Genomic DNA, 25,688 nt, shown 5'->3' with positions numbered 1-25,688 from the left:
GATAAGATTTTTGGGAAACTGAGCTAAAATGTGTTAATTAGACTCTATTTAAAATTTGAAAATACTATTTATTAATATTTAATTATGCAGAACTAAACCATCTGTCATTCCATCAGTGAATCCAAAAGATCATATTTTTTTTGAAAAATAAATCACAATGTTTTTCATTAAGGGACAGGGTTGGTGAGCCCTGAGACTAGTACTAGTTTCTTCATTCGGTGTATCCAGAAACTTAGAGGAACTTGCCTGGAATTGCCTTTGCAGTGATGTGTATTTATGTGGTTTACGTCTCCGCTAAAAATTGTTTTCCATCTTGGGGTGTTTCTTCTGGCATTACAAGTTTGGCCTTTATGATTTGCGAGCTCCTCAGCTCTGTTTCCAGCAACCTTGAGTAGCAAGATGCATCCTGAAGCACTGACATACATCTTTATTGCTTCAATCCTGCTATTCCCCTGACCCTATGTACCACCCCCAGCCACTGCTCATCCATTCACATGGTGTGCTAAGAGAGCACAGAAATAGACTTTGTTTTCGTTTTTGGTGGGTAATATCATCAGCTTTTCAGTTAGGGATATGTGCTCCTTAAAAGTTGTTTTTCAGGAGAGCTACCTGTAACTGCAGGGCATTGTGTTATTGAAGTGTCATGTTTAATGATATAAATTGGAAGTTAGAGCGCATTCTTCTTTTGTGTTGAGGAGGTTTGTGTAATCCTGCCCCAGGCACATGAGAGTTTGCTCGCCTGTGCTGAGAAATTAACCATCACTTGTTGCTGACCTGGGTTAGCTTCAGTGATGTAAATCTAAATCTATGCATGTCTGACTAGTAATACTTCACAAATTATTTACTTCTGATGCTCTGATGCCGTTGTTTTCTGTGTCTCTTGTGCACCTCTTTGTGTGCAGGGCTCTGTGTTGCTGTCTCTCCTCGGGGCTGTAATGAGCACACTTTGATGTGTTTGAATGTGACAGATGATTTTGTTCTTCATCAGATTGTGCTTGATCACTGTTGTTCCAGCCTTCCTGTTCTGCTGCTAAGTTGCTACATCAGCTTTGTACTCCTTAGGATGATGAAAACCAGCCTGCTTGTGTCTTCTCTGCAAAAGGGGGAGGAATGACAGCTATTTTATGTTCAGTGAGTGCTATGGTTAGTGTTTAGGAAGTGCATGTGATGGTAACAGACAAGCAGGGAGGTCTGGTGTAACCTCAGGCAGGTTAATCACTCCACACATTGACATTTGAATACAAACTTTAAGCTGCACCAGGATTTTTATATGTCTGGTTGGTATTTCTTTTATTTTTTTGTTTGTATTAGTAGTTTGCACTAGCCTGGAAGAAGAAAGAAGGAAAGATAATGTGGTTTAAGTTTTGCTTATGCAGAAAAGTGGTAGTGTGTTTTTTTTTTTTTTTTTCCCTCTTCCTCAGTTTAGTAGGAATGCAGAATAATTGTGCCTCTGGCCTGGTACACATCTTGTGATGCTGTAATTTTTATTTGAGTTTTGTATGCTTTCAATTCTCAAAGGCTTGAGTTTCCTCCTTCCAGTTAAGTGCAGTAGGTTGAAGGAATGAACTGATTTGCTTGGGCATCTGAAGGGCTTGGAATTTAATTTCTTCATCAGTTGATTTAGTCTCATCATGTTCTTCAATATGAGTCTTCGCTACAAAATACAGTGCTGCCAGTGCTGGTCCTTCCATTGGCACATTTAATTTGTTTAGGTAATGAGAGAAGCACTTCAGAAATCATGAAACATTTGGTGAAATTCATGTTAGTAAGAAGCTCCCATAAATAGGACACAGGTCCTCTGGGTGCTCTGGGGTGGCATATTATCCGGAGACCCTGAGAGTGGCTGGGCTCTTGGCTTCTGGGGATGAAGGAGGGCCTGTCCCCTTGGGATGGATGCTGTCCTGGGGGTGCCAACCACATCTGGGAGCTAGCAGGATGAACACCTGGGACAGAGACCTTGGAGTCACCAGGTGACTGGTCCTAGTGGGAGATGGGAATTGTTTCTATGGTTCTGACTCAAGGTGCAGTTGGCTGGTAACTCTCAGGTTAACAATTCTCCTTTAGGAGCTGCGCAGGTGACTCCTTGTGTTAGCAGTGATAGTGGAACACACAGACAAGAGGGGGTGGGACTGACCCTGTTACTGCTGCTGCAGTCAATTAGTATCCCAGTAGGAGTGCCCAAGTGCCCATATCCGTATCCATCATCCTGTGTTCATGCATTCATTTGGAAACACTTTCAAGACTCTGATTTTCCCTCTTCCCCTACCCACGAGTCCTGGTTTGGATGCTGCTGTTTCCCAGGCTTTGGGAACGTGTGTGACAATGTGCTGCACTCAGTGTGTGGCCCTGGAGGGAGAGCATGTTGACTTCTTTATTGGTGGGAACACTGAGCCTTTTGTATTGAGCTCCTTAGGAGTGCACTTGTTAAAGCAGTCCCTGTCCCATAGTTATGGTGTGAGGTGGAATGGTTTTCGGGAGGTCTTGCACTGGGGGAGGGTTAAAGTATAAGGTGAATGGGTTAGTATCAGATTTGTAAGGGGATGTTGTTACTTGCTAGTATCTGGCCCAAACTTTGCATCAGCTGGAGTTCTCTGCAGCAATCTGCAGTTTGGCACCATGGCCTCATTGAGGGTGCCCAAGCTCACACCCTCTGTATTTCTGTAGTGACTTGCTCCCTCAGATCGTTTCCTTGGAACAGATGGCGAGTTGCATGAATTTTTCTTGTGATAAGGGAATGAATACTGTGTTTCAGCTACAAATGCTCTGTCAGTTCATGCTTTTGAATAATACACATATTGCAACTTCAGTGTCTCCATTTGGCCTGTCACGTCACAGATGTCCCTATGCGAATGGAGAAGAGAACATAGAAAGCCACACTAACCTGCTATTCCTCTACCTTATTTAAGTGGGCATATTTCTGAGAAGATATTTTACTTCCAAGGTCTCCAGCTTTATTCATGTTTCTGCTTATGTCATGCTTATTGTTCCCTCATGCTAGTGTGGTTTGGCTTTTGTTCTTCATCTCTATAATCAAAAAGCACTGCAAAACTTCACCTGAGACAGGCTGTATTGTATCAAAGGTGAAGTATTGGCCCTGTTGAACTTCTAAATAGTAACTTCATTAGTGTGTTATTAATTTTTGGGTCAAGAATACTATGGTGTGCAAAAAATTATTATAACCTTCTCCAGTTAGTGCTCAAGAGGTTAAGGACAATCTTACTGGAAAGCTGGAGGGAAGAGAAAAAAGGCGTCTCCCACTATGTTGCAAACCTTTCTTGTAGAGGATTTTTTTTCTCAGTGTAACCAACTGCAAGACTCCTGCTGAAAATAATACAAATTTAGCTTTGCATGTTATTGTTCCAAGTCAGCATGAATTGCTTTATGTGAGTGAAACAAAACTTTAAAGTGAGAATTTAATCATATTAAAATAATTTCAGTATCAAATTCAAGTAGGGATAGGTCTTACATTTTTTTGCTGCCATGTCAGTGCTAATTATTCAAAATTCTGATCACAGTGTGCTCTTGTTTTTATTTAAGGTATGAAGATCCTTTATTCTCAGCATGCCTAAACATATTTTCATGGCTATAATTGTGCTAAGTTGCTGCTTAAGTGTAGCAGCTTAGAAGACAGGGAAAACAGCCCTGTGCTCCCTGGAAAATCAAACCTTTTTTTGGATTAGTGGTACGGGCTGTAACTGAACACTAGTGAGAAGCATGAAATGCTTCCAGACCATTCAGTGTCTAGAAGAGCCACTCAGGGATGTGTGCCGTAAATCCAGGACCTGCCTCTGGTAGGTTACATAATTTTAGGATATCTGATGCCTTCTAATAGGTGGCCGGAGAGGAATGTCTGAAGCTGTTAATTTCAAGAAAGACGTGATGGATGGCTGTTTGAAGAGCTCAGATCGTTCAGTGGCATTTTCATTGTTCCCTTGAACATTTCCTTTTAGAAAAGGGTTGAATCAAAAGTGATGTATTTATGAGGAGAAGGCTTTCCCCTGGAATTGGTTTGTTAAATAGGGAGGAAATATGCAAACAGTGCATTTTCAGATCAGGCTTATGGGAATCCTTGATGTCACCAGCTCATATGACATGAGAACATTGCTCACCAAAGGTCACTGGCTGCTCTCACTTTCTGCTTCCCCGTGTGTTGTTTTTACTGCCTTCCACCTGCCGAAGCAGGACTAGAGGTGCTGTTGCTGTTTGGTGTTTGATAAAGAGTGCTTTGAATCATGGTTGTGGGTGGGAAGCCATTGGACCCTTCTGGTTCTGGTAGCCAGCCTGAGTCTGTGATGGCCTCAGCATACCCCTTCTTATCCTGCCTGATGATGTTTGGGGAGAGAGAGAATAGGCAGGACTGTGATATTTCTGCCTTTTTTAAAATAGTCCCATAAACTAAAAGTGGAGCCTCAGTGATTTTGCAAACTCTGCATTCCCTGTCTCACTGAAATATATTGGGGTTGGTTTTGCTTGGTTGGGTTCTTTTCCCCCCAGCAGATGAAAGTTGCAAAACAGCTCCTAAAGACAAAAAAAATCAAACATAATGCACTGCTGCTCAAGGTTTATGTCCCACTGAAGTGAGTTATATGGTGGTGTGTGTTGAATTGTGTATTTGAATGAGCTGATGGATGCATCCTGCAGTGGGGAAGGAGCAGGATATTCTCACCTGCTGTTTTTAGTTGGTAGGTGAAGAAATAGTCACTGCTTTAGAGAGGCATAATTTTTCTTGGATTTGGACTGATGTGGAGAATCTCTTTTGAGGATAAGCTTTCAGCAGTAAATGTGCAATATTTATATCTGAATATCTTTGTGTTTTGAAATTGTCTTTCTTCTGCCAAAGAATAAGTTGTCACACTACCAGCTTTCACTAGAGCCTTACTCATGAGTGGCCTGCACAATCTTGAGGTATACAAAGTTGAGTAACATTCAGGGTGGTAGGGCAAGACAAAAAAAAACTTAATCATTGTGGCTGCAACCAAAATACTGGTCAAAAAGAGCACTATTTATAAGGACCAGAAACTTTTCTCTTCATTTGGTGTAGTTGATGCTGCATTCAAGAAAACAAGATGGGGAAAAAAAACAAGTACCTATTATGTTTTTATAAAACTCTTCCAAAGTCTTATTTCCAGCAATTCTTTAAGTAATGTTTACTTTAAGAAATTACTTGAAATCTAGCAGGAGTCTTCCTACAGTAAAAGTTGTTATTGCTGTTGAATAGTTAGTGAAAAAGCCCCTGAAGTTACATGCCTGAAAAGTTTAATGGACTTAATTTGTCCACTGTATGATCATGTTTTTCAAAAGCCTTCTCCTTGTGAGTTGATCCGCTTTTTAATCTTTAGGTTTGAAGGCATTTAAGAGGCTGCATCTCAGAGGTTGAGAAGAGTTTAAATCACATGGAAACCTGTGGCTCCTGTATGAAGGATCAATATTTTGTATAGTTGTAAGCAATAAGAGTAACATAAAACATCCTCCCCAAACAAACAAAAGAACCCACACAAAAAAAAAAAATCCACAAAAGAACCAACAAATCAAAAAATACACCCAAACCTACCAAACAAAAATAGCAGGGGAAAAAAAAACTGCAGGCTTTCCATACCATCTGTCTTGGATCAAGTTGGATGAATGAATGCATACTGTGTTTTTGTGTTTTGTTGTTTTACTTGGAATTGTTTCCTAGCTTTGCCTGTAACCACAAGTGTATATAGGATTTTTTTTCCAGAATGCTAGAGCAGTCTTGGTTTTAGTCCCAAAATTTAAGACTCTAAATTATTTAAATCTTTGTTTCCTTAGATGTGACAATATTGATTGTAAACTCTGCTTCTGATAGGGAGGGTTTCTTTTTCTCTATTTCTCTAACTTGGAAATGTCTTCTGATTTTAGTTCAGTAGTGTAGGACTATGTACATACAAATGAGGGGGAGAGAAAAAAAGAAAGTGAAAATAAAAAAAAGGAAATACACCAGAGAGCTGTCATGGCTAACAGGCTTAAGCTTACAGGATTCCTCTGCAAGCCCAGACTTTGAATGGCCGGACACATTCCACTGCACAGTGTCAAGCTGAGAGCAAGTGGTAGACTGTTGCAGGAAGTACATTTGAAGGGTTGAGTTTTCTTCATTGTTTTTTCAGAGCTATTTGATAACCAGCTTTATTCATTGTTTAGCCATGTGTGTAACTTTCTCATCTCCAGATGTCCAAGGAAAAAAACATGTTGCAGCATAACTCAGACTTTAGGTTACTATAATTAGTTAGAGTGCAACTCTCAGCAGCACAGCTCAGAAGATGGCTAAAATATAGCAGCAAGAAATTTTGTCCAAGTTCTCAGCTGCAACAAGTACACGAGCATTTTCATCTCTGGAGCTTCAGTAAGGAGGTTTTGCATGGGTTTATGTTTAGTCTTGCATGTCTGTGATGCATTTGGCAATTGAATGGTAAGGAAAATTTACTTAACATGAGTGTCTCAGTTTTGCAGTCAGAAAATTTGTCCTGAATAGCTCTCTGTTTGCTCTGGACAACTGCTTTTTGTTGTACGCTGCCTCAGAAACGTTGGTAATTTTCAAGTGGTCTTCTCACACAGGTCTCTAGCAGAGAGGACAAATGCATTTTTATTTATATAGAGGTGTGTGTAAGAATACATATTTATACACAAATATTTTCTTAAAGAATATATATGTATACCACTGTATACCACTGTCTATAGTAACATATTCAGTGTTTTACATCCATAAAAAAATGTATACCCACACCTGGAACTGTATAAAAAATCACATTAAATTGATGTTTAAAGTCAAGCAAACTAAAGCAGTGTATTGCATGTGTATATATGTATATACATATAAAATGGAAAATTGAAATTGTTATATGTTCTCATGAGCCTTATTAACTGATGATAAAGATTTCTGTGTCTAAAAACAGCTAAAAACAGCTATATGAATTTATTAAATAATATGCAACTGCTTTAAAATGTGTTTCTTGTTTTTTTGGGCTTTTTATTGGACTCTTTTTCTGCAATATTTCATACTTGGGGTTTTAGCCAGTATGTGACTGGCTTAAAACAAGTGACTGCTGTAATATTCCCTTGATGTATAAAAGGCAAGATACCCATGAAGACTTACTAATGTCTCCTATTTTTATTTTATTTCATTGTGCTAGAAGTTTGCATTTGACTAATCCTAAGGAGTTTTCTCTCCATTGCATGAATGCACATACATATAGAACTGTGCTTTTGTGTGCTTATGCTGTCAGCATATTAGCCATGACTGGTTTATTTGTTACTCCATGCAGTTCAGAGCATGCTTATTTATCTAAAATGAGTTGTCACCTTTCACATGTTTAAGATTGCCTTTTTCTTCCATGTTGCCAAAGGGAGGTGCCATAAGCCTTAGTGCCTTTGTACTTAAGATATGATGCCCCTTTTGATGTAGCATGGGGTTTCTGCACTCTGATGCATTTTTTTGTGTGTTTCCTCCTTGGTGCTGAGCTCCATGCTCAACAGAGAGCTGGCACAAGTGCAGCTCAGTGTCCAGCCTCTTCTGCTAGTTCTGTGGGTGTGATAGCTCTTTTTGCTGGGCTTGGGTTTCACCCTGAGATGGGCTTGTACAGTTTTTGCAGAGTGACACTTTGGGATTGCATTCAGGTGAATTGTCCTCTCTGGACAGATGATTTGTGCCAATAACCAATTCTAGGAGTGTCTGAACTTGTCTCTGTTTTCTCCTTACTTTATATGGTGCAGCTTGATGTCATCTCAGTTCTTGGAAGCAAGCAGGTTGTTTTCTGCTTGTTTATGCATGCCTGGATTCTGGATAGGTGGAAAGTGAAGCAATGGCTGGTGTATAATGAGGGATTCAATTTGTAGTAGCATTTTCTTGCCACTGGCTCCCCACTTGATTCTCTGCTTTGCTTTCATGTGTAGAATTGCATCATTAGTTGTGTTTCCTTCTCATTGCTGCCATGTACAAGGCTCTTTGTCCTGGGAGAGGTACTGAAAAGAAAAAATAAATGTATCTTTAAATTACACAGTATAATATATTGTGCTATTTGTATTTCTAATTTGGATGTTCTGGCAAGCATGGGGTGATTGCATCACATTTAATGCGGAAAAGGTATATCCCATTAAGAGGAGCTAAATCATAGACCATAAAAGCCTTATGAAAACAAGATGACACATATTTGGCTACTAAGATTAATAAGGAGATGGATGTTCAGTTAGTTCAACTAATTTTATCAACTGTAAAAGAATAAACATAGCACTGTCTGGGAAGGGAGAACATATACACTATTTTATGCTCTGCAGACATTGTAATATGTAGGGCCTTTACAGGATGGGAATCAATTTCTTTGGAAGTAGCTCAGCTCAGTCCCTTTTGTCACTTCATGCTTAAGCTCCTGTAGAGAAAACTAACTCTGCTTTGCTTTGTGTTTGTTTGGGAGGCCCAGCAATAAAACTTAGTAAGCTTCCAAACTGTTTGCTCCAAATGAGAGAGGCTTGAAGTTTCTGTTCTGGGACAATTCGAGTGATTCCTGAGGGCTTTCCTGTTCAGCAGTCCTTACAAATTATGTGCTTTAGTTGTGGACTTAATTTGTGTTGGCTGTCCAAAAAAAACCCCAGACTCCCCAAAACTAACCACTACTGGAGGAGAGACATGCAGCTCCCAAAAGCTAAAGCAGCCATACAAATTGTGCTGTGTTTCTAGCTACATTTTCTTTCCATTTTCTCTTTCTGTCTCTCTGAGAAATTAAGTAGGCAGTATTTTTTACCCACTGGCATATAGTTTCCCAGGGAGGAACCTGGATCAGTTCTGTAAACTCTCTGAACAGAAGAATAATCATCAGGGAGAAGAGAGCCAGTTAAAATAAATCGGGCTCTTAAGGCATGCTGGCAGCATGAGAGCGCAACTGAGCTCCTTGAGAGAATGCTTAGTGAAAGCTAAGCATTCTCTCAAAGACGGTAGGGTCTTAAATATCTTCAGACATTCTGGCACATGACGGTAAATGGTTTTCCATCACTCAAGTGTTTCAAAAGTATTTTAAAAGTTTTTTTTGGAATTACCCCTGTGCTTCCTGCAAATATGATTCTAGTCACAATGTCTGAATTATTTTGCCTTAGTCCTGTTGACAACTTGTTTTTTGGCATTGTGACATTATTTCTTCTCCAAATCAGAACATCAGTTATATCTTGTTAGTCAAGAAGTTCTTGCCCATCATATCTTGGTGGCAATCTTTTCGTGTTTGTTCTGAATGCTAGTGGCTTGGAAAAGCAAGACCAGATGCTTAGTCTTGTTACATACCAACAGAGCTACACTTGAACAGAATAGTTTCTTTATCCCTCTTTGATGTGAGTGTGATTTTTCACTCATTTTAATAATGCTTTGAATTCCAGTTGGTGTTTCCCAGCACACAATTAACAGACATTTTAACTTGTGTGTTAGTACCTGGATAAAATATTTAAGCTACATGTTAAAGACATGAGTTGTCCCAGAATTGATTACTGTATGTAATTAGCTACTTCCTTTTCACACCAGCAAGGTCAAAAGCATGGATTGTACTTTCTAATAACTGCTACTGGACTTGCAGTAATCACGAGATAGTGGCATTCTGTCAAAACTTAAAGCTGAAGGCACCTTTTCTGAAATTGTTTCTGCTTCCTTACATCCTGCAGCAGTTGGATTGTCATAAGGGAGAGAGGAAAGGTAGCAAAGGTTCTTGCTCGCGAAAGAGAGAGCTGTGAGGAATCCATGATCAGTCAAGCCATGACAAGTGAGAGGTGGCACCAGTTAATAATCCTTCTGGCATTGGCATGTGGAAACTGTTCCTGCTTATTGGAACCTGTTCTGGGGCAAGAGAGGGAAGCTGAGAGCTGCTACTGGCATTCAAGTTCATTTGTTTGGTGTTAAGTGATTTAAAAATAAAAGAGCACATATTCAAAAGGCTTGTACATGGTGCAGTTACTCTGCTTTGTAAACCTGATGTATATTTTTGGATCCTTTTCTGCATCAACCCAATCATGTGTAAGAGTGATCTCAGGGTGCCTCTCCTGTTTTAAGTAGTCAGCGTCCTCTCACGCTCCTTTGTAGATGCATAGCTCCACATTTAGTGCATACATGGATAAATAGCATGAGTGATTTTTGCATGCAACACGTCATTTAAAGTGCCAAAAAGCAAATTAGTTTGGTTTTATTTGGTGGGGTTTTTTTGTTTATTTGTTTTTGTGGAAGACAGTAGATAAAGGTTGTAATACAGTAAGAGAAAAATTTTAAGGAAAAAAGAGAGGGTTGAAACCATTTATCTTTTTCCTAGAATATGAACCCACAGGCATGCTCAGCCATGTTTGCTTAGGGGGAAAATTCAAACTGTGTTAGTTTTTCTTTGGCATAATTTCTGAATGTGGGACTGTAGGCATACACAGCTCAATCATGTTAAAATATAGGTTGTTGTCGGGGTTACTGCTGTCAGAACTGAAAATGAAATGTGAGAGATGGTTTTTGTGGTTCTTTTCTGGCAAAATGGATGGATGCCTGTGGGCTCTCCCCATTTTCCCGTGGGCTGTAAAGAGTGAAGGGGCTGGCTTGGGTCTGCTTCAACCGAGTCACTGCTGCATCACAGCAGTGGAGCTGTGTATGGAGGAAAGGGATGAAGCAGACCTGAGGAATGTGGGAGGACAGGCCAGGAGGCAAGGGCAGCCCTCTCACCAGGACTGGGATGCAGCCTGCTCTTGGGGTCCACAGCCTGGCCAAGAGGAATGGTTTATGCTTTGTCTCACACTTTTTTCCTCATACATTATTTTTAATGGTTATTTTATGGTTGTGCTGTGCATGCCTTAAGTTACAGCTTTATGAATCAGTCTGAAAACACCTTTAAAGTTATAGGGAGAAAAAGGAGGGAACTGAAAATGTAGCAAATGGGAGTGCAGCCCCATGGAGCGAGTTGAGGGCAGGGTGTCATAGTGGTGATACATAGCAAAGTACTCTGGTAATCAGACAGGTTTTCTGACCTAAGCTAACTTTGGTCCTTGCTTTGTTTGGGGAAAAGCTTTAGCTTAGAGGACTGCCTCATAACCCCTTTTTATAGCTGCTTGTGTCAGCGCTTTCCACAGCAAACCCTGCATTAGAGTTCTTATAACTCAGCTGTATAAATTTGATCTGGACTTTAAAACTGGCATGTGTGTTCTTGATTTGGAAGCGAGTATCAAAGCTGGCTGGCTAATCTGTTGGCTATGTGAATAATATTGCTGTAGTAAAGGCTTGAGGAACACGATACAGCTCTCAGTTTCCATTGAGTGCAAAGGAAGCTTATTTGTCACAAAGAGCAGGTGTTCTCATGCTTTCTTTTTTTTTTTTTTTTTTTTTTCCCCTCATACAGAAGTTTTAAGCTGGACCTCAAGTGTCTCAGACATGTCAGGAGTCTGGAGTGTAGGTTTTTGCTTCCTTCCCATCAGGGAAGCAGGTGAGGAAGGGCTTTGGTGAGCCATCCCGTTAGGTATATCGTGCTGGAGCACTGTGTTACCCTCTTTGTGCTTGTGGTGGTCAGTGTTGGCCCTGAGTGTTCCATGCTCAGGCTCTGTGGGTTGTGAGGTCCTGGGGGAGCAGGAGTCAAGTCAGATGTGCAGTTTTTGTGATGGAGCTGGTGCTGCTGCAGAGCATTAGTGTGTCCTCCCCTTGTATTTTAGAGTGAGCCTCTGTTCCTCTCTTTCATTAATTCATCAAAGGGGTGCTTCTGGCTTACTTTTAGCTCTATGTATAAACATACATAGAGCTAAAAGTAAGCTAGAAGCAGATTGCTGTTAAAATACTGATTATCAGTGCAAGGTGATACTTTGGTCAGGTGAAACAAAGCTAGGGATAAACCAAGTGTAACAAGTAATGAGTGTAAATATTAGCATGAAATGTATTGTAGCAAGGATGAAAAGGCAGGATATTGTTTGATAAAAGAGTTTGCCCCTTTGCTTATGTTGTGATTCTGCAAAGTTATTCTGTAGTGTTCTTTCTCTAAATGAGTACGTTGTGTTTTGGCTTTTTACTTATTTAAAATACTTTATAATAGGGAAAAATGTAGCCTGAAAGAGAAGCTGGAGCGGTAATGACACAAAGATCATTGGTTGCTTTCTGCTTTTATTATCCATGACTTTAAACTGAATTGCTACAGCCAACTATGGCTGAAATGCTCGAGAGGTAGAAATCTAGCTGGAGGGATATCAGCTAGCCCAAGGAGTTTTAAATCAAGATCAATGAGTTACATTCTCAGAGAAAGTTGCAGATGACATTGAAGGATGTTTGTGCAATGGGAGAACATTATTTACTGTCAGAGTACAAAACAGTTTCTTTGGGAAAGTCATTGTGATGTACCATCATACAATGTGGTTGCAGCTAGCATAGATTCAAGGCAAGCAGTTTGGACAACACAGAAGGCAGCCTCCATCTCTAGTCAATAGACCTTTGTCCTATGACTGACTGCAATTTAAGTAATTAATTTATTACTGCATAAAACAAAATACTGACAGCTCAAATAACAATTGCTTGTCAAGTTTTCTTCTTAGTCATGTGAGAGAAATAGGTGGCTATGTGTTAAATAGAAATTAATTAGGTTGCAAATTACATTGATTCAGAGATAGAAGCATGTATGTGTGCACACATTCGATTGCCCTGGAAAGACTCATTCAAAATATCTAATTGAAACTTAAGAGTAAAGGTAAAAAAGCTGTTGGTTATTGCAAAACAAAATAGTGGTCTGGCTAAAATTTAGCTCAATAAAACAGTTGTGTTCCTGGGTATTCTGGGCTGTTTGCATTTCAAAACCTGATTTGTAGTACTACGCTGAGATTACTTTTTATACCTTCATTTTGGAGTCAGTCCTGGACCAAGAACTGCTTAACTTTTGTTCTGTCTCCATTTGGAACATGGTTTTGGACGATATTTGCAGTTTTGGAATTCTGATGTTGAGAACCATATGAACAAAAATCTTACTTTTTTCAGGTTTTTTTTTGCCAAACAAAACTGAAATCTAACGTGAGATGGGTGATTTCACTTGTGTTTGTTAAAAAGCATCCCGTGCATCTCTGCATGGCACAGGCTGATTTTTGGCTTTCATCCATGTAGTTGATTGCTGCGGAGGAGCAGAGGTTTCCTGCTGGGGGCTGAGGGAGTGAGTGGCCTCAGCAGGTGCCTGGTCATGAAATGTCTCTCCTGCATGCTTCCCCTTCAGTCTCCAAATGAGTTTTCCAGAGTAGAGAGTCGTGGAATTAAGTAGTAGGAAACATTCCTGGTTTGGCAATTTTGTAGCTTTCAAGTCTGTCGTGTAACATCAAGGGAAAAAAGTCTACTTTTTTTGTAGCTCTAATTCATGATTGACTTTAAAAACCTGCCTCATACTAAAAGTACAGAATTAGAACCGATCCATCAAGGATTTGAAGAATATTTGTGATGCTTAGAGGTTAGTTGGATTATTGGATAGCCAGTTTTGTAATTTTATTGCTATACTCTTCTCCATACTTTACTGATATACTCTTTTCCTGTTGCATTTTTTCCATATGGTGATACAGGCACATTTAATAAAGGTATGTTCCGGATCATTTTTTTTTCCAGATAACTCTGTACTTTATGGGTCACTGATGCAGGATAATGTTCCTAAGATTAAATTTTGCGCTGTAAGAAAAAAATCACTTGTACAGGCCCAGAAAAAAGTGGTACAAAAGTAGCAGTGAGATAAATCTGTAGGTGATAATATATAATCTTCAAATGTTATTTATATGTCTTCTATATCTGCTGAATATTTTTTAAATCTGGGTGGAAAAAAAATAAATGGAGTTTGTTTCCATTGTGACAAGAAATACGGGCCAAAAGGGAAAACCCAGACTGGATTCTGGGCATAGTCCAGAATGGAGTTGGCTAATTGGAATATCTATGCTGTTTTAGGTCGAAGGTATACACAGTTCGGCATATGTAATCTTCATTATGTATTCAAATTTATTGTTTGTGGTGGTAATGTATGGTTCAGCCTCTAAGAAGTGTCAAAACGGAACCTCCCGGGGTTTGCAGTCTAAAAAATCCTTAATTATTTCAAATGTTCTAATTCCTCCTGCTGTGTTCAGTGCAGATGTTTATTTTTATCGACTTTTGATAATACTCCTCTTACATTGGTGGTAAAACTGCCCTTGTAGCTTCAGTTCCACTTCAATATAGGTGCTTCAGAAGCCAGGGTCACTGAGAGATATGTGATGGTCAAGCATGTGAGCCAGCCCACTTGGCAGATTTTGTTTGATCATCAGCAAAACAGTGTGGTGCTTTATTGTTCAACGCTTACTTTTATAGGCAATTCTAACCCCTCCAGTCTAGACAGCCATTGGTCTAATCTTTACACCCCTTAGACTTTGAACCAGTGAAATACTTTAGGAGAGATGGTATTGGTTGAAACCTCTGTCAGTCAGCTCAGAGGCCGGTTTAGCGAACAGGGCTGGGTTTCTTATTTATAACCAGATTAATGCTCAGTAGAAATCAGCTTGTACTGAAACATCTGACCAGTACTTTCAGGGAATACTCACGCTGAGATTTCCAAGGAGTATCAACCTCACCTCTCCTGCTTAGTGACTCAGATCTCTTATTCAGAATCAGTAGGTGTTACTTAGAAGTCTTATCCACTCTGTCTTGATAAGGTGATAACTACTCTGGCATCCCTTTGTGTGTGCAGTTCTTCACACTCTTGTCCAGTAATTTGCTTAGCTAGATCCCTGACAGCTTCACCTCTAAGGCATACCAGTTCTCTGTCTGTACAGCAGCACCCATGGACATAGCTAGGGACTCATCACACTTCTCAGGACCTATTTTTAGGAAATTTCATCCTGGAATTTTACTGAAATGATTTTATAGCAGTCTCCCACATGCACTTGCAAAGAGTTTCATCCCCTTAGGCAAAAGTTTAAGTATGACCTCTTGAAAGTTGGGTAGTTGGTTGTGGGTTGTTGTGTGTTGGCCACTAGAATTAAACAGAAATGTTTGGCTTTTTCTTTTTTTTTTATTTAAGAAATTTGTTTTCATTTACATGCCTGGGGATTGTAAGGCCACCCACACTTCCATGAAAATAGTTATCCTGAAGCTGGCTTTTGAAGTCTTAGTCCTGAGCAGTATGTAGGTTGCTTTTTTCTTTTTTCATCACAAATTGCAACATGTCAGCATCATGTGCATTTGCACACGTTCTGAGAAAGCTAAATTTTATTCACAAATCACAGCGATCCATTTGACCTTTAGCTTTTAGCACCCTTACGTTCCTTTCCCTTTTCCAGACCTTGCTGGCAAATGTCAGCGTGCTATAACATATCGGTTTATGGCAGGATCTGTTTATGGCAGGTCCCACCCCTCACCCAAAGGTTTGAGGAGCTTTCCTATAAATAGCTATGTTGGTCATAGCTTTCTATATGCTTGTGAGCTTCCTTGGTTGGTGTTTTATAGTAATCAGGCCTCTTAACTCACAATTTGGGTATGCACACCCAGTTTTGGAGGACTTTCGGCTCTTTTGTGGAAGCCTTTTGTAAAAGGATTCACAATAAAATTTGAAATTCTTATGACTTTGGCAAGTCAAATTGTTTTTCTGAAATCAGGGTGTCTCCTTTTTCCTTTGCCTCTCACTTTTTTTCCTTGCTCTGCTATCTTTTCCTTGTTAGCACCCTCTGGTTTCAACTCTGGCTAAAATAGCTGTGTTGATTCGTAATGCTGAGGGCTTGGCTGCTATTTTGAATCTCAGGATCTGACAAGTCTTCGTTGATCGCAGGCCTCTTCTTTCACCAGGTTAACATCAAATGGGAGAATTTTTCTCCTTTTGTTGAAAATTTTCTCTGTTGTTTTTTCCTGCTCAAGATTGCTACTGCAATCAGCAAGTATGGAATTGATGCTGGCAGTGATGCACTGAATGTGAAATTTCTTGGGCTTAGTCTATGTGTTGTCAAGTGGTAATATTCTTTTGAGTTTTGCATTTGCATATATCTTGCAACATTACACAATATTTTTTCTCAGTTAAAGTATTTTTCTTCAGATACCATCCAATACATGTCATGGCTGTCATGTATTTCTAGTTACTTGGATTTTAGGAAAGCCTTAACCATATCGGTAGGCTGATGGGACACCTTCCACAGGTTTACCCTACACAAACACAGAGACCGAGTTCCTCATATTTCAAACATTTTTATCTCTTTACCCACAGACAGTTTTCAAGAGGTAACCTCACTTCTCCTGTTGAAGTAAATGATGTGTAAACTGGTGGCTCTACTTTGTAAAGTAACAAGGAACCAAAACTTCTTGGTCCTTACTGTATGAACTAAAACAGGACAGTTAAAAAACAAAGAAGATGAAAACTCTCCTTTGGCATACCTTTGAAAAGTCATAGAATCATAGAATTATCGAGGTTGGAAAAGACCTCTAAGGGTTACCAACTGTCAAGGTAGCAGCACCACCATGCTAACCACTAGACCATGTCCTCAAGTGCCTTTTCCATGCATATTTTGAACACTTCTAGGGGTGGTGATTCTGCTGTTTTCCTGGGAAAGCCTATTCCAGTGCTTGACAGTGCTTTCCATGAAAAAATTTTTCCTAGTATCCAAACTAAGCCTCCTATAGTATGACTTGTTACCTGGGAGAAGAGACTGACCCTCACGTCACTAGACCCTCTTTTCAGGCAGTTGTAGAGAGGGATGAGATCTCCCCTGAGCCTCCTTTTCTCCTGGCTGAATACCACCAGCTCTCAAGTCATGTGCTAAAGTACCATTTTGGCTCAAGGTGAATTCTACTTTTGGAAATGAAGATAAAGTAATTGTGCTGTTTGCAGCACTTCCCTAAAAGCAGTGATTTCTTCAAGGAACAGACTCATACTTGCAGGCAGAAGACAGAGTTGGGAAATTTTGCATGCACAGCACCAGCAGCTACAACATCTCTGTTGTAAGAAGGCTGCTTTTTCCAACATCTCTGCTGTTGGAAACATAGAGGGAATTTACACCATCCAGGATGTTTTTTCAGCCTGCTGTAAAATGATTAGAAGACTGAGGACCAGGAATATAAATCACTGCATAGATGTTATTATGTGCTGCTTTAATTTCTGTTTCTGTCCTTGGGAATTAAGGTAATTGAAATTCAGTTGCATCAGATGAAAATACTGATTTATTGCTCAGTTGAGGCCAATAGTGTGAACTTTATAGAGGTTTCTGTTGCAATATTGTTTCATTCAAGTGGACCAAAGGCAGTTGAACTGAACTTTGGCAGTGACCTTGATCAAGAGTTAGACTTCTCAAGAGGCTTTTCTTATCATGATCTGAATATACTGCAGGTCACTGGGGCCTGTAAACCTACTGAGAGAAAGGCAAAACCATGTCCTGCAAGCAGCTTGTCTGTGATGTTGAACTTTTGACTTTCTAGTAGCTGTAGCTGGGGAAAAGTCAGCTTCACTATTAACAGTCTTCCCTGCACATGACCACTCATTCACAAATAAATGAAGAGATTTTTAGGTGGAAAATTTAGAGTGGAAAAAGCTGGTTGACAGCCTTTCTTTCTCCTCTTGTGAGAAAAATTTCATGTATGAAGAGAAAGGTGGCTGAAACTTGGAGTGCAGGACATTGTGAGTGTTTGTCCCTGCTTGTGTCTTTTTGTGAATGTCCGTAGCTTCCAGCCAGTAAAGTAGAAGTGGAGCTTGTTTTCGAAAAGCAGGCTATACTGTGCAGTTCTTTCCTGTCATTGAAGTGAAATAAGAATGAATACCTGTAGGTATTGCAGCAATTTTCACAGGACTCACAAATGAGAAAAGATATCTTGATATCTTGTTTTTTTCTCTTTGTATGAAACAGCACTGTGAATAAAATACTGTGATTTTTGTGTTCAATGTAAGCATAAACTGTCCAAGTTTCTCATTTACCATTCTTGCGATGTTTCAGCTTAATGACGGTGGCAAGGCAGCCCAAGCACACGTGGGGATCGGTGATGTGGTTCTCACCATTGATGGGATAAGCACGGATGGGATGACTCATCTAGAAGCACAAAACAAGATCAAGGCATGTACAGGCAATTTGAACATGACTCTGCAAAGGTAAGATAACTTCTTTTTTTAAAGAGAATTGATTATCATTCTAACAGCGGTTTGGAGGATAAAAAAGTTTAAGTGGTTTGGCAAAGTCTGTGGAGTTAAATGTCAGTGATTGAAAGATATGCTGCCATAACCTGTAATCTGTCTTGATCCTACAGCATTTTAGAAAACTTATTAGATGTTAATTATGTGGCTTGACAAAGACTTTTTCCAGCTTTATGTTACCTATTCTATTTCCTCTTCCTTTTGAGTTTCAGTTTTGTTTAACTAATATGCTTACAAGCAGGTCTTTTTAATGCTTTTTCCCTTCCCCCAAGTGACTAGGAATTTTTTTTTTGGTCAAGTCCTACAGCACCATTCTTACTGGCTAACAGAATGATGGATTAAATAGTTAACCCTTGAGTTAAATGGATCAAAATACTTCTGCTCAGAGTCTGGGAGATGTTTCCACCGTGGTGATACCACTCTGTCACTAAGTAGCAGCCTCTCTTCGCTAGTAGAAGTGCCTGCTGTAGAAGTTACAGCTTGGCCCAGTCTCATTACTGAATCATAGAGTTTACTGAATCCCAGCATATCTCTGGTATAGTGTGGGGCTCTGTTTTGGGAGTTTTTGCAGGAGGGGAGCAGGGTGCTCACATATGGGGTATTGAACCTGAAGTAGAATGAGCAGCAGCACAAGCAATAAATTTCTCCAGTTCTCAAAAGCCTCCTAGGGCTAAATATTTTTTGTTAGAAGACTGCTATTTTGATTCAATGATGTGAGTGAACATATTGGAGGAGATTGGCCTCTGAATCCATTACATAGGGTAAAGCATCTCTTCTTGTTTTCAAAGAAAACAGCACCAGTTGTAGGCCATGATTGCTGTTCAGGCCTGCCTTCAGCAGTGCAAAGTTCCTTGATGAGCGTTGGTTGAGGTCCATACCATATCTCTTCACCAGTTACTGACTGCTTTTTGTGGCAAATTATCTTCCCCTAATGAAAGGACCATGTCTTTCAGTGAGTTAATCAGTATTAGAATAAAAAGAGGTGACGTGGTTGCAGATCTGACAAACATCCATCTCCAGGGTGGCAGTGCTTGTTCCCAGCCCTAAGTGCCATGTATTTGAATGGTTGTGTGAGTGCTTTCTTCTGTAAGAGGCTGCAGTTCAGCACAGCTTGTTGTTTCTTGTTTTTCCCATTGTCCTGTGCTTTGGTGCTTAGCTGCCCTGACTAAGGGATTCCCTTTGCTCAGTCTGAGGAAGGGAGTACCTTGTGGTGTGGTTCATGCCTAGGGCATCTCCCTGAGTGAAACTTGTAAAGGTGGCATTAAAACTTTCTTGATGAAAGACAGGTATTATACCAGCTCATTAGGAGTGCATGTTGTATCTAGTGTGTCATTGGCTTTTCTGACTCCCAGGGAGACGGGCAGGTCGCTTAGAAATGCACTTTCCAGGACCCACTGAGTCACTGCAGCAGGCGGGTGTGTTGGCCCACTTTCTCCTGTCACCATAATTGAATGGGCAGGGTTAATATTGGATTTAGGAAAGTCATGGCAGGCGTGTCCCAGTCAGGTAATAACTTGTCTGAGGCTGCTTCTGGTTAGGTGCAGAGATGAGTGGTTTGAAAATCAAACTAATCATGAGTTAGCCTGATCCCCTGCTGTTCTCAGCCTTCCCACCTAGTGTAGCATCTGACTCACCACTGTTGGCTACTTGACAGCTGAAGGCTAAGTCAGTATCAGGCTAACAGTGATCAAAGGAATGGCCTTGCTCCTGGCACCTGGGGGTGTGACAGATGTGTCTTGTGGCTCTGCTGCTTTGCAGTCTCATGGTCTAAGCTGTTTTGAATTCTGCCTGTATCCCAAGAAACCAAAGGTGTAGGCAGTGTTCTTCTGGTTCCTCTGCCTGTGAAAATTTCCTTGCTCTGCTGTTCAACAGATCTGCTTTGGTTGTTTATTTGTTCTTTATAGCCTGGAAGAAGATGCTTCTTGGAGTCAGACTGACTCATACTGACTGGAGATGATGGCTGCCCATGGAAAGGGAGCTTGAGAGTATAAACAAGGTGGCAAGATAAGATATTTTAATATTGAGTGCTCTCTATAGTTATATTCTTCTGTTCCTGCCTCTTCTCCCAAAATGAAACAGGAAGAAATAAAAATATTGTAATGCAAGATTAAGGAGATACTGTCAATGTGAAGCAAAGCTGGCCTTCAAAATATGGACTGGTGCCATAGAATAGGAAAATCTAAGACATATTTTATTTTGCTATTACTGCTTTTTATTTATCTTTTGTTTTTACTTCTGAGATTTTATCTACTTTCACACAGTCTGCTGATAGTTTGAACTACAATGCAAGGATGTTGAGGTTAGTTTTGAAAGAGTCTATCAATTCTGAGATACTGCCCTGGTTTGCTGCTGCTTTAAAAGAACACAATGGTTAGATGGTTAGTGGTGTTACTCTGGGCATGTACTTCAGCATCCCAGTTTGCACAGTGGTCAGGGCGTGGTGACACTTCACCTTTTAAAAGCTACAAAGGAAACTTGTGTAGTCTATGGCAAAAGCAAGAGAGGAAATTCTTTATTATCAGATTCCTTATTATAAATATTTTAACTTTTAGTTAACCTGTTTAGGTTTTCACTTGGCTTCCTCTCTTCTTCATGTGCAAAGTAGAAAAAATAAAATTAAGAGAAACTAAACAAGGGGCAAGAAGTAGCTTGTCTGGGAGGTTGGAAGGGATAGTTAAAGTACTGCATTCAAAACCTTTACTTACAGATTTAAAGCAGTATATTTATGTAGACAAATATGCAAGTACCCCTTGTGGAAAACCAATTTAGATGTTTTGTAACTTGTAATTTAATGTTGGCAAAATATTTGAAGGGCAAATAAAAGCTTCCCTTTGTTCCGTATAAGGCAGTATCGTAGCTAGGTTTTTTAAACATGGAATTGTTATGTGCCCTGGAAAGGAACTGGAGGGGCAGCTGACACAATTGCAAGTTCACTTTGTTTAGAAGTTGCTTTAAATACCAATGGACAAAATTGTGCTTTACCAGCCCCGTGTGCAGTAGTAGGTGCTTAACATTTGCATGTGTTGGCAAGTATTTTCAGGTGTATGCCTTTAAAATCAATATGTTCTCATATTGAAGAGAACATATAAAGTTCTCATCAATATGAGAACATATTGATTAAAATAAACAAGTCTCATTGTTTAGTACAGAAGCTCTATTTTTTTTTTTTCAGTTCTGAAATGAAATTTGAATGTAGCCATGTTATTTGCTCATTTTTTTCATATTATATTGTAGGTACAAAGTTTGTGGTAATTGGGTTTGGGTTAGGGTTCGGGTTCGACTGGAGCAGAACCTCATCCCCAATGGGTACAGCTGTGAGCAGCAGGTGAGCAGCATTGACAGCAATGAGCCATGGAGTGCCCAGGGGCACTGACCCATCACCAAAGGGAACAGAGGGCACACAGGTGCAATGCATGGACGTGAGGGGTATAAAAGGTTGTGCTAAAGACCAAGAAGGTCAGGTGCTTGTGGCCTTCTGCACTGGTCTGGTGTTACTCTGTATGGGTTGAAGTCTTTTGATACTGTATGGTGATACTATGTATCATGGCTATCTTAACTGTGTTATTATATGACGCAAAAATATGGAGTGTGGTTTTTTCCTCTTCTTTTTATTTTGTAACTTGTGATTTTAGCTTCTTGATAGATCTTCTCCCCCTCCAATTTTTGTTTCTATTCATCCCTCTCTTTCTGAGATCTTGCTCTTTTGCACCTCAATATTTCATTTTCATCTAAAGCCATTCCATTTTCCCATGAGGACAGATGAAAACCAGATGCTTGCTTTTTGGATATATTTTCAAGTTCAGTAACTTAGCATGGGCTTCTATAAATAAACCTCTAAGTTGCTGAACAGCTAAAAGCCGCCACCTATTTTTAAAATATTATTTTTGGGGACTGTTTCTCCAGAGATTTGCCGTAATGATTCTTTGGGAATGAGAAGGATAAAGAGTTGTGGATTTCTACAGATGAATGAGATTGTGATACCTGTGAAACTTCGGGGAAAAGTGTCAGCAATGCAGGGATAAAAGTAAAAGAGAAGAGATGGAAAGTCTTGGGCGTTGTTTTTCCTATAATGATAAAGAACATATTTATTTCTCTATTTAGCAAAACAGATCTGCATGGGTATAGTTTGCTTTGTAAAGGAATTTTTTTCACTCTGTCTATGAATTTACTAATGTAGGACCAAAGGCATTGAGATTGCTTGGCTTGGGAAACAAAAGGAGAGTTCTCCAGGTTGTTTACTCCTCTGTTGCTATATTGCAGTGCTTCTTTGTTTGGGTGAGAAATTTTTTCAGGGTGTAGTAAGCTGGCAGTGAGCAGATACTGCGGTTGTGATTCCAGCTCTTCAGTGGAGGAACACAGCTGCTACAAAGCAATGGATGAATTTCAGTGATGGCCATGGGCTTGTTGGGTTTTTTTCCTTAAACCTTTTAAAGCATGGGGTTGCCCAAGTGTCATAGGTGAAGCTGGGACCTCTTGGATATTCTTGATGTTCTTCAGCACTCAGAGACAAAATTTAGATGAGCTGTAGGGCTGAGTTCTGCAGTTGGTAAACTCAAAAGCCATGGCATTTGTTTTAGCTGCCTGCCTGAGTATGAATCTTTATCGTACTGTCCTCTCTTATCTTTTTGGTTTTTCTTTTAGGAAGCATGAAGTCTAGGCTTTTAGCTTAAGGGCAGCTGAAATTCTCATGATTTGAAATGAGATAAACAAGAAAAAACGTTATGGACCGTTTGAATTCTATTTTCTAAGATCTTTTTTCAAGTTAACTAATTTGGAAAGGGTTTTCAGCAGTAAGACTAGCTTAGTATGCTTTTTTTCTTACTTTTTTTTTTTTTAATTTTCAGGCTTCACTTTAGATGATGGTTAAAACGCATGTTTCAGTTCAATGAGTCATAGGTTCCTTGGGTGGGTATTTTGTTTCCCTAAACCATATATGGATGAGCCTGAAGAAAACTATGATAAGAATGCATTCTGAAGTCTTACATTTTTCTCCCAACTTTAGTCGTCATCATTTCCTTTACATAGGTATTTTGACTTCAGCTTGGTTCTTCAGTGATTTGTTTTTTTAGAAAAACAGAAGCTTTGTTGTCCTATGTCAGTTCAACAGAGACAATAAATAATTGGTTGAAAGACACCACAGCTTCCAAGTAATTTTTTCAAAATCTGAAAACTTTTTCTTTTTTCTGTAGTTCTTTTTGTAATACTAATTCTTACGTAACTTGTTTCAGGAATGTCAGAACTAAGTATGATTAAGGAAATAATGTCTTTTTAATTGAGAGAGTTGAGACACAGAAAATTTACAGAACTCAGTTGAGGCAGTATGGCTTGGCATATGCAAACAAACTGTATATTGGTAGCTCAAATGCTGCTCAAAACCTTTGGCAACTTATTCCCCATGGCTAGTTTGTTACTTTCAGTCATTAATACTAGTTTTCAGTGATTATGCCTGAAAATTACTAGGTGAAAAACAGTGCCTCCCAAACAGACATTCCCTTCTCTTCTTTAGCCATGTCACTAGGCTTTGAGGTGGCAGCTGTTCCAGGTAGTACGCTTAGTGGAACCTGGTAAGGCTTCAAACAATCCTGGAGAACTTTCTGTTACTGACGGTGGCCTTTTTGTGCTGTACATTGCAATGCAGTCAGCTGAGTTGTCTTAAGTCCTCCTGGTTTATCTTGCTCTGAAATTAAGTGATACTGGGTTAAAACATTGTCCAGAGAACTCAAAGGTGATAAATGATGCCTTTTTTTTTTTTTTTTTTAAATCTGAAAGTTGTTGTATAAATTTATGCACTTGTTGGAAGCAAGGCAGGAACCTTTTGCTCCTAATTTAGGAGCTGAGCAAGTTTAGCTAGCTAAGCCATGCCTTTGGAAAGCCTGCCCACACTCTAAATAAATGGAAGGGTACAACTCTTGCTTCCAGCTGAAGTTCAGAGTCGTCTTGTACGTAGCACTTTGCTGCTGGTCAGGTAGCAATTAGATGAACCACAGAACATGCTGCAGCTAAGTGAATCAAACAAACTAGAGGTTTGCTTGGGAGTTCAAAGGAGAGTTGCTGGGATCAAAGTGGAAGGTTGCAGGGTAAAAAACAAGAGTTCAGTGACTTGTACAGAGTGATACCTACCCATCTGCCAGGAAAATGGGTGGGACTGAGGGTGAGTTAAGCAACAGTTATAGCAGCCTTTCTCACATTGTATACCTCAAGAGTTTTGTTGGGAATCTTTAGAGCTGCAAAAGATTTCTAAAGACTCTGCAGTTTCTTGAGGTTGCTGCTGTAAGTAGCATAGGAACATAAATACAGTAGTAGATATGAATGCTGGACAATGGCAAGTGCCAAAGGCACATTGCTATTTACTGAACATCAAAATATTTCCCTCCAATGTAAGTTTAAAAATGTTTTTTCACTTTTAATTTCAGGTATGTTCCTCTCTGGCCCCCATATAGTTAATACCACCTCAGGAAGCTGAAAATCAAACAAAGGGAGGTTAAAGAAGAAACGTTAACATGTTGGTGTTTTGGTTTTTTTTGGTTTTCTTTTTATTTTTGTTTGTTTGCCACCAGGGAAAAGCAAAATATCACCTCTGAGTTGCAGCACTTGCAGCCATTTTACCATTATGTTTTTGAGGTTTTGTCTACATAACTATGTCATGGAGGGTTAAACCTAGGGCAGTCAGATTAGAGGGATATTTAAAAATGTCACCTTCTTTTGTGTGAAAATCAGGAGGCCATCATCAAGAAACTGTCTCTCACAACCTGAGAGCACATAAGTTCAATTTGGGATAAATTTTCAAATTCCTACCCTCATAGTCCAAGTCCTTGATGGAATAAAGATTGCTAAGTTAGCTCAGATGTTATAATCAGCAGAAGTTGATAAAAAGCTGGGGAGGAGATAAATTGGGGCATCACTGGTTGAACAGTAATGAGTGATTGTGGTGAGGATTTGCGCCTGAGAGTCCCTTGTGAAAATGAAGGGAGGAAAGTTTTGGATCCTAGAAGTTCTCATCTGTTTGCAGTGGATCAAGTGGTAACTGAAGTGCCTTAATTGGTCATCTTGCTTTTTTGCCTTAACCAGTAAGAAACATCTGTGCCATTGCTTTCTACAAACTGTTGCATAGGACAGATGTCTGACAAATTTCTTAAAAATACTACTTGTTTTCAGACAAGGCAGTAAAGTTGGGGTTGGTTTGTGGTTTCTTTTTTTCTTGTGTTTGGGGTTTTTTGTGTTTGTTTATTTGAGTAATTTTGCTGACCCTCTAGATGTTTGTTTCAAAGCCTGAAACCATGCATATCTTTCAGATATGTTGGGGTTAGCCTAAAAACAAATGCTTATCACATGTTGTTATTATATAGACTGCATTCTTTCATTCCTATATTTAAAGTCTACATGAAAATACTTGCCTTCCATTATAGTTCTGCTATAGGGATGAAACCACTCTGATGTATAATAGTGCTTTTAGAAAAGAAAGATAAAATTGCTCAAAGCAAAAAATGCAGTGCAAAAAATGTCACTTTACACAAGCAGATCATTAGAAAGGTAATAGCTTTGGCTTGATGTTTAGGTGTACACTAGTTTAGAAGCCTATTTTCACTCTATTATAAA

General features: G+C 39.5%; 1 protein-coding gene across 3 annotated transcripts in view; it reads left to right on the top strand.

The window, feature by feature from the left end:
- Positions 1-25,688, top strand: part of PDLIM5 (PDZ and LIM domain 5) — an 86,930-nt gene that overhangs the window by 24,409 nt on the left and 36,833 nt on the right. For all 3 annotated transcript variants that reach the window (XM_038136546.1, XM_038136547.1, XM_038136548.1), the window contains exon 3: positions 17,899-18,050. In XM_038136546.1, coding sequence (XP_037992474.1) covers positions 17,899-18,050 — 152 coding nt within the window. The remainder of the gene's footprint in view (positions 1-17,898; positions 18,051-25,688) is intronic.

The sequence above is a fragment of the Motacilla alba genome, chromosome 4 (assembly GCF_015832195.1).
Source record: "Motacilla alba alba isolate MOTALB_02 chromosome 4, Motacilla_alba_V1.0_pri, whole genome shotgun sequence".
NCBI lineage: Eukaryota > Metazoa > Chordata > Aves > Passeriformes > Motacillidae > Motacilla > Motacilla alba.
The sequence above is the reverse complement of the archived record's forward strand: the minus strand, read 5'-3'. Positions and strand labels throughout refer to the sequence as shown.